Here is a 12,370-nt window from a genome sequence, read left to right on the forward strand (position 1 = left end):
CATCAGGCTAGAAAAAGTACAAAAACACATCCTCAATTTTATTAGCGAATAATCAGGACCTATGGAACTACACAGCACAGATGGACCAACTTCTGCCTCCCTGAATTTTAAAGTGCCTTTTACAACATTGCTCTGCTCTGGTAACTGGTGTTGCACAATGTGTTGGCTCATGAAATCCAAGCAACTGTGCATTCCCCTAAGCTCCTTCATTCGGCCTCAGCCATAAACTGCACATAAAAACCTACTTAACAGAAACATGAAGTCACTCGAAAATGTCAAACACAGCAGAAACAGTTCATAAGTCCCCTGGAAGGGCAGGCCTGCATTTGTTCCCTCTCTTACAGGACGCCCGGAGTCCAAGGACCCGCAGCATCTCACAGGGGGAAGCAGCATAGAAGAAAGGAGGGAACACGTTCCCTCACGTGACTTTAAGGAGTGACTGAGGCGGAACTCCCGCCCTCACACGTCGTGCTATCTGTGAGAAGTGAAGTGTCTCCTCCTTTGTTCTCTGCAGCAGGCTGGGTGAAGATGAGAAGGAGATATATGGTGAGGGGACCCTGGACACACCGTGTACATCATGTAAGGAAGTTCAACCAAATGCATGCGCTCCAATCCAGGAGCATCTTTCCATGTTATCTGTGATACAAAATCTGAACTTCTGAGTTTACAGCCAAAGGACCCAGAAGAACGGAACGAGTTTTTCTACAAACCAAGCATATGCACTGTAATAGCCAACTTCCTAGTATCAAGTTTACGATATGTCTAAAACAATAGTTGTTGCACATCAATGACTCTTCTGACTTCCTTTATTCAAAAATAAAAGAGCCACAAAAATAAAGAACTAAAATGTCCAATGTCATCTGAAATAGCAGGTTCACCAAAAGGTTTAAAGGTACATCTGCATTTGGGGGCACTCATTATAATTACTAGAGAGAGAATGAATCACTTGTCAAAGAAGCGCGTCTCAGGAAAATGCTGACCAACAGAGGAGATGGTTATTTAATCTCCCATTCTTACGGGGGAAGTCTCCGGAGCAGCAGGAGCCGCTCTCAGAAGGCCCTCTTCCAGGTACAGCTGACACGGGCCTTTCTGGAAGGAAGGAGTCTCTCTCAGGCTCCCCTTTGGCAAGATTAACCAACCACCCAAAGTACGTTCACTTCCAGGACGAAGTGAGGGAGGTACATATCAATTCAGGCCCATCTCTAGGCAATCACATTTTGCCATCTATAACATATGGCACACGGTGACGGTTTCAGAATACACAGTGGGGACCTGGGGAAGGGGAAGGGACACGCCAAGTGCCCCTACACATCATGCTGCAGAGCACGGAGGTCTTCCAGGAGCTCCTGGGCCACAGTCTGCAGGTGGGGGTTGCGGCTCTTGGACATGGCCACGATGCGCTGCAGGGGCAGGGAGCTCCGGAACTCGGAGGCGGACTTCGAGAAGACTTCTGGTTCCAGAACCACAGACTGGACAAGTCGCAATACATGGAGACACACCTCTGCATCTGGATCTGGGGGAAGAGGTAATGCTTCTGGTTAGAACAGCCTTCCACACGAATCCTGGGGCAGAATCTGGCCCTCGGGGGTGCTTGCCCTCTCTGAACGACAGGTTTGACAGTTTAGAACACTATGAGCTGACGCAGAAACAGCATCACTTCGTGATGTAAAAGCTGAGCTCATAAGAACAGCATGACAAAACTCAACTGTCAACTATTTAGTAACATCCTGTCTTCAAAACTTACTCATAATCATGTAATTTTAAAATGCTGAACTAAAATACGAGGGCTTTTCATGCTGTTTGTTCTAATTCTGTCCACTTGTCAGATTGTTTTAAAAGGTATTACTTCATTTTCACTCCAAGTGCAGCAAACCCCTCAGAGCCTACATACAGATAGGGCCTCTATTCAGGGGAACTGAGTCCCACAAAGTCACAGGCTGCAATGTTCACAGGGTATTCCATTTTGTTCCATGCAAATGCTCCTTGCAGCTCCAGCACCTGGTAGCCCTGCCTATACTGTAGCAGCCACTAAAAACAGCTAGGCTGAAACGAGAGCCCAACACAGTTATGACCCTTAACCAGGATGAACCCAACTCCCCTTACCAGTTCTTCCTCCTGGGAGTCTTTAACATGCCATTAATTCACTTCTTAATTGCATATTGTCATTGGAACCAGGCTCCAAATCAGTACCTCTTTCTTAGCACTACACTTAAAAAACCCTTTAGGAAGTAAGTGGATTGAAAGAGCGGACTGAACAAACCCTCCGTGGGAACCGCCGCCCAGAGCCTACCCGGGGGAGGCAGGGCCTTCCTGGGCCCAGACCATCAGCCTCTTCCTGCTTTAGGGGAGGGGAAGGAAACTGCCTCTAGCACAACACCTGCCAAAGACACAGGGCAGAGTGTGGCTGCCACAGGAGCGGGACAGCATCACTGGGAAGGTCCACCACCCAGACACAGGAGACAGGAGCTAAGCCAAAACAACAGAGAACTCCCCTCTGTCCTCCACTAGCAGCCCAGCAAACACCCAGAGGCCAGAAGAGCAGTCCACAGCTGGGGAAGGAACACAGGACAGAAGGAGACTCCTCTGAGGCACAGAGCCAAAGGGAAGGCCAACAGTGGAGGGTGGAGCAGGACCTGAGGAAGACACTCTGGCAGCTCAGCCCCCACCCTCAGCACAAGGAAAGGGGAGAAATTTGAAGTCAGCGGTGCATGAAGGTAACCACAGCAACAACAAAACCCTAACCCAGCTCAGCCCCTGACACTAACAGCTCAGCAGAACAAGAGGTATGGCTGTTTCTAGGAGTAAACACTACCTACCTCGTTTTCGAGTACACAGGTTGGTCGACCATGGCCCAGGGGCCAAATGCAACCCATGCCCTGTTTCTGCACAGGCTATGAATTAAGAGCGGTTTTATATTTTAAAGGGCTGTTTAAAAAGAAAAAAATAGAAAAATAATATGCAACAGAAACCATGATGTGGCCCTCAAAGTCCAAAGTATTTACTATCTGGCCCATTACAGGGAAAGTTTGCTGACCTCTGCTCCACTGCCTCCAACACAATGTCCAACATTCAATCAGAAATTACAATGACACAGCAAGGAAAATGAAAGGCCCATAGTGAAGTGATCCAGCACAACCAGAAGGACTTACAGCTAGAATATTCAACCCTGTACTGGGGGGCTTTGGCAAGGGAGGAGAAGAAGAAGGGGGAAAAAAGAGACCGGAAACAGATGTTAGCTCAGGTGCCAATCTTCAAAAAAAAATCGAGGAACAAATCAATAAAATAAAAAGCTGACCCCTTTTAAAAAATCTATAAAGTTGATAAAACTCTAGCCAGATTAAACAAAGAGAATAGAGAGAGAGAAGACAGACACAAATTACGAATATCAAGAATGAAAGAGGAAACATCACTATAGATCCTACAGATATTAAAGGAATAATAAGACAATATTGCCAACAACTTTGTGCCCATAAATTTTACAACTTGAATGGAATGGATCAAATTCCTTGAAAGACATAATCACAAAAATTCACTAAAAAAAAAAAATATATATATATATACACATACATATATATATACATACAAATACATGACAAACATACATATATACAAACATGGCAAATCCTATCAAACATTTAAAGAAGAAATAATGGTAATTCTACACAAGTCTTCCAAAAACAGAAAAGGAGGGAATAAGTCTCAACTTTTTTTTATGAGTCCAGGATTACCCTAATACCAAACTAGGCAAGATATTAAAAGAAAAGGCCAATATCTCTTATAAATATAGACAGAAAAATCCTAAACAAATTGTTAGCAAGTTGAATCCAGTAATATACAGAAAGGATAATACTTCATAAACAACAGATATCTACTGTAGAACGCAGGGTTGGGTCAACATTTGTAAATCAATTAATGTTGCTTACCATGACAATGGACTAAAGAAGAAAAACTAAATGATCACCTTAATATATGCAGAAAAAGCCTTTGACAAAATTCAACTCTCATTCATAATAAAAACTATCAGCAAACTGGAAAAAGGAACATCTTGAACTTGATAAAGGGCATCTACAAAAAACATGCAGCTAATGTTGTTCTTAATGGTACAAGACTGAATGCCTCTCCCCTAAGATCAGGTACAAGGCAAGGCTGTCCATTTTCACCACTCCTACTCAAAATCATACTGGAGATCCTAACCCAAGGCAAGAAAAAGAAATGGAAGGTTTATAGTTTGGAAAGGAAGAGATTAAACTGTTCCTATTTGCAGAAGATATGCTGTCTACAGAGAAAATCCCAAAGAATCTACAACAAAGCTACTAGAAGTAACTGAGTTGAGCAAGGTCACAGGATACAAGGTGAACATACAAAGATCAACTGTATCCTTATATTATTGATAAATTGGAAATGAAATTTTTCAAAGACTATCATTTATAATAGCACCAAAACCATGAAACATTTAGATATAAATCTTTACAAAATACGTGCAAGATTTCTAAGCTGAAAAGCCACAAAACACTGACATAAGAAATCAAAGACAACTTAAATGGAGAGACACAGTATGTTTATGGATGAGAGGACCCAATATTGTTAAGATGGCAAATCTCCCCAAATTTATCTATATATTCAATGCAATCTGAATCAAAATCCCAGTAGGATGTTTTGTAAAAATCAACAAGCTGATTCTCAAATTTATTTAAAAAAGCAAAGGAATTAGGACAGCCAAAATAATTTACAAAAAGAAAAACACTGGAGGACTCAGAGTACTAGATTTCAAGATTTACAGTTATCAAGACAACGTGGTAGTAGTGAAGGGACAGACACAGCAATAAATGAAACAGAATGAGAGAACCCAGAAACAGACCACAGCATGGTTAAGTCTCAAAAGAAGTATAAATGCAATTCAATCAAGGAAGAACAGCCTTTTCAACAAACAGTGCTAGAAAAATTGAACACCCACATGGAAAGCAAAGAACTTCAATCCATACAAAAATTACAGAAAAGTTGATAATAGATCTAAATGTAAAAAACAAAACTATAAAACTTCTAGAAGAAAACAAGCGAAAATCTTTGCAACCTTGAGTTAGGTAAAGATTTCTTAGGTATAAGGCCAAAAGCACAATCCAAAAATTGATAAACTATATCAAAATTAAAAGAATCTCCTCTTCAAAAGATACAGTTAGGAAATGAAAGGACAACCCACTGGACTGGGAGAAAATATTTGCAAAACACCTATCTGATTAAAAGAAACCCTGAATCCAGAATGTAAACAGATCTCTGAAAACTCAATAATAACAAAACAAACAACCCAATAAAAACAGGCAAAATAATTGAAAAGACACATCTTTTCGTGTGCTTTCTTGCCGTTTGTATATCTGCTTTGGTTAAGTGTTTTTCAAACAAAATATTATCCAATTTAATGAGAAACTTATTTCTGTGACCATAATTCTTCACATTATATTTTATGTTTCAAATGACTTCACACAATTCCTAATTGAGAACAGGTAATAATGACCTCTTCAAATTCTTCACAACCAAAATGATGCTATCTGTTCACATATGCAGGTGATAAACCATTGTACTAACTGTTTATCACTGTACAACCATCCAAAATGTATAAGAGTTGAAATTATATTTAAAGGATCCAACAGATCTTCCTTTTCATTTGCTGATAAAATTTTTGATAATGCCAATGGACTTCAAATGTAATCAAGGTTTCCTGTCAGGCACTTCCCGATTGTGGTGAAAGTCTCAGGACACACGCTCACATGCACTCCTCCCTCCTACAGGCTCGCCAGCCACCTCGGAGCACCCACCTCTGTGGATTCTGGACCATAGCCCAGGCCACGTCAGCCATGTCTTAGGCTGTGCACAATGCTCCTTGGGCACCCAGGAACATGGATTTGTCCAGCAGCTCCATGAGCCTTGAGCTTACACACTTCAAAGAAGAGGGAAGAAGGCAAGGAAATCATACTCCTTGACCCCAAATTGGCCTCCAGTTACTGCCCAGTTTTTGCTTCCCTTCCCAGAGACTCTGCCTGAAGGATGTGGCTGTCGTTGCGGCCACTGCTTCGCCTCACATAGCTTCCTTCAGCCTGACTCATGCTGCGATCACCTCCCCCTCCCTGAGACTGCTTCTCTCAAGGTCACCAATGACCTCCATGTTGTCACTGTTCCACTCTCATCTCAACTGACCTCTCTGGCCACAGCTGACCATGCCCTCCTCCTTGACATACTTTCTTTTCTTGGTTTCCCAAAGCAGTCCCCCTCCACCAGATCCTCTTCCTTATAACTGGCCTCTAGACGTTTGAGTCCTCCAGGGCTCCGTCCTGGGCTTCCCTCTGCACTTACTTTCCCTAGGTGACCCCTCACCCACTCCCATGGCTTCAAATTCCACATATCTGCTGATGACTCTCCAATCCACTTCCAACACACCCTAAATCCATAACTACCACCCAAGCTAAGCTATCTTGTCTCACCTAGACTACAGTAATCACCTTCTCAGTGGCTTTCTTATTTAGTACTTCCATTCTCTCCTCTTCCCATCCCTATCCATCTTCCACACTGCAGTCAGAATGAAACCTTGTAAATGGAAATCAGATTATGTCACCTCCCTGCTCTCCAGCAGATCCTCACTGCATCCAGGATGAAATCCCAGGTCCTTGACCAAGCCCCATCTGACCTCGCCCAGCCTGCATCCCCAGGCTCATGGGACATCACTCGCCCCTCCTCACCATGAACCAGTAACATCGGCCTGCTCTGTTTCCCAAATATGCTTAGTCCTTTTGTCCTAGATGTCTACTCTGCCCAGAATGCTCTTCCTCTAATCACCAAACACTTTGATCCTTCCAAATCTCAGCTTAGCAGTCTTAACATGTAAAGAGCTTGGAAATTGTCAGTCCCATCCTTACAACAAGAAAAGGAGAACAAACTAAAAATCAAATATTTTCTTGGACCTATCATTGAACTGAGGTTTCAGGTAATGGCCACACTAAATTCTAGAGAAAGAGGTAAACCCAGAGAGTCACAGCCAAGATCAGCTTCCCTGGAACAGAAGTCACTAGAGCCATAAGCTAATAGAACACATAAATGATCATTTTGACAAATTGTTGAAAGCTGGGCGTGGCCTACTATGAACGTAAGAAACTCCTGGGGGTTCAGTCTAGGGGGGCCCCACAGTTGAGTTTGACTTCCCAGAGCCCCATCAGGTTCTCACACAGCTCCGGCAGGGGATAGAAAGATCATGCAATACAGCCAGGGTGCTTCCGACAACAAAGGGAATTTCTCCAGGAGAAAAGACTTTACCAAAGCCTTATCCCACCCAAGGAGAAGGGTATTCTCCCACTTTGGCCCTTCTTCTGTTCCTGACTCACCTAAGGAGGGGAGAGGGCTAAGAAACACTTGTGAGGGTTAGAGCCCAGAGACACAGGCCACCACAAGACCAAGATTTAATCATAAGATGACAGAACACTTGCCCTCCTCTCACACACCTTAACTCATACTAACAGGGATCACCAGACATGGCACACACAGCAGGAACTATAAACACAGAGGATTACAGCTGGGAGACTGCAAGATGCAGGCTCCATCTAAGGTGGGTTGTCAGGGAAACTCAGAGGCAACAGGTGAGAAAGCGCAAGGACGACAGAGGAATATGAAGCCTCTGGAACCTATATTCAACACTGCCCAACCCCTGCCAGACTAACATAACACCTCACACTGACGCCTGTTTATCTCAGTTCCTGTTACCCAATAAATAATACCTAGCCTTCAACCAAAAATTACAACGCATGCTAAAAGGAAAGAAATGAAGTCTGAAGAGACCAATCAAGCATCAGAACTAGACTCAGATAAGACAGAGATGTTGGAATTATCAGACAGGGAATTTAACATACCTGTGGTCAGCATGCTAAGGGCTCTGCCTTAGCTCGGCTGCCGTAACAAATGCCACAGACCGGGGAGTTTGCACAACAGGCAGTTATTTTCTCATAGTGCTGGAGGCTGGAGGTTCAAGATCACGGGGTCAGCAGGGTTGGCTCCCCTGAGGCCTCTCTCCTCTCGTGCAGATGGCCTGCTCTCTGTGTTCACACATCCCTAGCATCTGTGTGTCCTAATCTCTTCTTGCAAGGACACCTGTCAGACTGGATTAGGATCCAACCTAACGGCCTCATTTTTACTTAATTATCTCATTAAAGGCCCCATTTCCAAATACAGTCACATTCGGAGACACTCAGGGTTAGGGCTTTAACATATGAATTTTCAACAATTCAGCCCATAACAGGCTCTAATGGAAGAAGTGTACAACATGCAAGAACAGAAGGGTAATGAAAACAGAGAGGTGGAAAGTCTACAAAATAATCAAATTTCAGCTTAAATATCATCTCCTCAGAGAGCTCGTCCCTTCCCACCCAGTGTAAAGTTACTACCCACTCACTCTGTCACCCATCACCCTATTTAAATTCTCTGCATACCATTTATTCTATGAAGTTATCTTCGCTCCTCCCCAACTAGACTCAAAGTGGTACCAAACCTTAATCTCAAGTTTGTGTGTCTGATAAGCAGTGAGCCCATCACTGAGACATCAGTGCTTGGAGAAGGAGAAAGGTTTATTCTAATGGCCAAGACAAGAAGGCAGGAGGATGGGTTTTCTGAAATCCGCCTTAACAGAGAAGAAAGCAGGGGCTTTTACAGAGCTAGGGGCTTGGCAGGAGGAGTTTGGAGAAACAAAGGAGTAATCTTCGTTTCTTTCACTCCAGATCAGCCCTTGGGCAATCTGACTTCTGGTGTCAACAGAAGCTGGGCACTGCTTATTTGGTGACGTTAACTTCCTTGAAGGTATTCTTTTTCTTCTGTAAAACAAGCTCACAAATCCTCGTGACCCTTGAGTCACCTCTCAGGTTAAACAAGAAAACAGCAAGTTGACAAGATTAATTTCTTTTCATCTATGTCTGTCTTGGGAACAAGGTCAAAAGGTAATCATGTTCTTATTGAGCATTTACAGTAATCCTCAGGTACTAGGCTTCAAAAGCTTCAGGAAAGCAACGACCTTGTCTGTCTTGCTCATCATTCCATCCCCAATACAATAAGTATTTGCTGAACGACTTAAAAGATTGTATTTTATGTGGCTAAGGTTGACGTAATACAAATTATAAGGACATTTCAGAACAAACAAAATAATTAGGCAAGCTGAAGAGACAGCTATGAAGCCCTCAAAAGAGGGTAAAATAAAACGAGCCACTGGAAGTCATAAATGAGACAAATGTAGTTAAGGATGCAGCCACCGGGAATAACTTCATGATGATGTCACCAGAAGGAAACACGGTCAGCTCAGTGACAGCATTTGAAGAGAATACAGACGAAGGGAAGGCAAATGGCTGATGCACCCAAACTGCACAAGCAGGAGATAACACAGAACTCGGGTCTGTTTGGGCCACAGATTAGCAAATTCTGAGTGATAACTATACAATTTCTCTTTTAAATTAATCATGGAAAAACTTATTATTTGAGACTGAAAAGATTCCAATAGATGGCTCAATTATGGGTTTGGAAATGGGTGTAGCAACTTGAATGAGAAAAGGCATTCACCTGCCCCAACACAGGGATGACACAGGTGTTACAATTATCTGGGGAGGGTTTTTCAGCAGTCATAAAAAAGGTTCTTCAATGAGCAACCATAACCTCCTGGAAACAAATGAAAAAACTTCAAGTCTCAGCAAAGAGAAGATACAAAGAAGAACAAAATGAAATGTTAGAACTGAAAAATATAGTAACTGAAATGAAAAACTTGGTGGAGAAGAATGGAGGGGCCAGAGCAAACAATCAGTGAACTGGACAATGGGACAAGAGAAATTACCCAATCTGAATGACAGAAAATAGACTGAAAAAGAAAATGAACAGAGCTTCTGGGTCCAGTGGAACCATAACAAAGATCTAACATTCATGTCATTGCAGTTCTGGAAAGAGACAGAAAGTTGGCAGGGCTGGAAAATACTCTAAGAAATAATGGCTGAAATTTTACGCTCTTTGGCAAGACAGAAACATACAGATCCAACAAGCTGAGCAAAAGCCAAGTGGGATAGACCTCAAGAAATCTACACCAAGACACATTACAGCAAAACTTCTGAAAACTAAATACAAAGAAAAAAATCTTAAAAGCAGCAAGAGAGAAATGACACCTCACTTATGGGAGAAAAATAATTCAACAATACTGGATTTCTCATCAGAAACCATGGAGGCCAGAAGGAAGTGGCACAACATTTTCCATGTGTTCAAAGAAAAGAACTGGCAACCCAGAATCCTACACCCAGGGAAAATGTCCTTCAGAGATGAAGGGGAGTTCAAAACATTGACAGATGAAGAAAAACTAAGAGAATCTGTTGCCAGCAGATCTACACTAAAAGAATGGCTGGACTACACAAAAACCTGCACAGAAATGTTCAAAGCAGCATTATTCAGTAACAGCCTATCGAGAGTTTAGCTCACCTACTCCATGGCATTGCTGCCTTGACATCCATTTTGTTTGGCCAAATGGTCTGCAGGGACCTTCAACTGACACTTGGCCCCTGACACAAGCACATGCCCTAAATAACAGCCACAGAGTCCAAAGCAAATATAAGTCCCTGAAGTGATTTCTCCAATAGCCCTTGTGATCAACAATCTCCCCTGCCTCCCAGAGCCTTTCCCTTATGTGCCCCTTAGATAAGACCCCCATGGGGCTTACCAAAACTGCAGTCTTTTGGTTTGAATTGACCAATTCAGCTGTAGCCTGGGAACCCCAAAGCACTTCACCAACAGACCCTCAAAAACGCATGTGCCCTGGGGCCTGTCTCTGTCTGCACTCTGCCTTGACCTCCCTGTGTGGTCCCTCAAGGCACGCTGTGTACTTCCTCCAGGACCTGTGAGTAATGAACTTCTCTTTTTCAGTTCTTCTTGTGGGCTATTATTGAACTGCAGCTCACCATCCGGCAACCTGTGCTTCAGTTAAGAAGTGTTAATTTGACAATTCATAACACAGCCCAAAAGTCCATCAAGTGACAAATGGATAAACAAAATGTGGTGCTTCTACATGATGGAATATTTATTTGGCAATGAGAAGGAATGAAGTAGTGACACATGCTACAACATGGATGATCCTTGAAAACACGCTAAATGAAAGAAGCCAGACACAAAAGCCTAAAATAAAAATTCCAATTTTATGAATTGCCCAGAATAGGTAAATCAGTAGAGACAGAAAGCAGATGAGCGGTTTCCAGGGGCTGAGTGGAAAGGAGAATGGGGACTGCTAAGGGGTATGGGGGGTTCCTATTGGTAGTGATAAACATATTCTAAAATTAGATGGTGGTCATGGTTGCACAACTCTATGAACATACTAAAAATGACTGAATTATACACTGTAAATGGTTGAATCTCATGGTACGTGAATTACATCTCAAAGCTGTTTTCAGGAAAAGGAGATTAGTGGGAAAACTGGCAAAACTTGAATTAGGGCTGAAGATTAGGTAATAAAGGTGTACCAATGTTAATTTCCTGTTTCAAAAACTATTCTACGGTTATGTAGGATGTTAACATTAGGGGAAGCTTGGTGAGGGGTATTCCATACAATTTCCGTAACTTTTCTGCAAATCTAAAAGAAGAAACAGAAGAGAGAATAGCTAAAGGAAGTTCTCTAAACAGAAAGGAAATGATAAAAGAAAGAACCTTGGAACATCAAGAAGGAGGAAAGAATAAAAATAAGGGTACGTACACACTCCAATTCTTCTCTTGATTTCTCTAAATTATGTTTGTTGGTTGAAGTAAAAATTATTCTAGTGTCTCATATGGTTCCCAACGTATTTAGAGGGAATATTTAAGACAATTTTAGATGAAATGGGATTATATGAAGGAAGGTAAAGCTTCTATCCTTCACTTGAACTGTAAAAAAGTTGACACCAGTAGATAGGGATTAGTTACATTTAATGTAAAATTACGTAAATAAAAGTATGTTTCTTGGATGGTCTTGTCAAAATGAGGTTAAAATTTACTCAGGGTAAACTGCATAAATCTTCTATGTACAATTCAAAAGTTTTGACAAATGTATACACCCATAGAAAACATAATCCTAACAAGATACAGAACATTTCCGTCACCATGAAGCTCCCTCATGCCCCCTCCCTTCTAGTCAATTCTACTCCTAAGCAACTGATGTCCTGATTTCTATCACTATAGATTAGTTTTGCATGTTTTTGAAAATCATACACATGGGACCAAACATTTTAAAAAAGCATTATTTCATTATTAAAGCCCAGGCAAATCAAAACAAATGAAATCATATTCTGCTTGGGTTTTTCCCACATTTTCATCAATTTAGTCCCCTCTTGACATTTTGGAGCCATTTTCT

At 42.1% G+C, this 12,370-nt stretch overlaps 1 protein-coding gene across 6 annotated transcripts in view; it reads right to left on the reverse strand.

Annotated features, from left to right (window-relative positions):
- Positions 1 to 308: 308 nt before the first annotated feature.
- The window catches only part of LOC124231397 (heat shock factor 2-binding protein), a 107,186-nt gene continuing 95,124 nt past the window's right edge, over positions 309 to 12,370 (reverse strand). For all 6 annotated transcript variants that reach the window (XM_046648182.1, XM_046648183.1, XM_046648184.1 and 3 more), the window contains one exon: positions 309 to 1,513. In XM_046648182.1, coding sequence (XP_046504138.1) covers positions 1,305 to 1,513 — 209 coding nt within the window. In that variant the 3' untranslated portion in view covers positions 309 to 1,304. The remainder of the gene's footprint in view (positions 1,514 to 12,370) is intronic.

This window comes from Equus quagga, chromosome 21 (genome assembly GCF_021613505.1).
Source record: "Equus quagga isolate Etosha38 chromosome 21, UCLA_HA_Equagga_1.0, whole genome shotgun sequence".
NCBI classification, from domain to species: domain Eukaryota; kingdom Metazoa; phylum Chordata; class Mammalia; order Perissodactyla; family Equidae; genus Equus; species Equus quagga.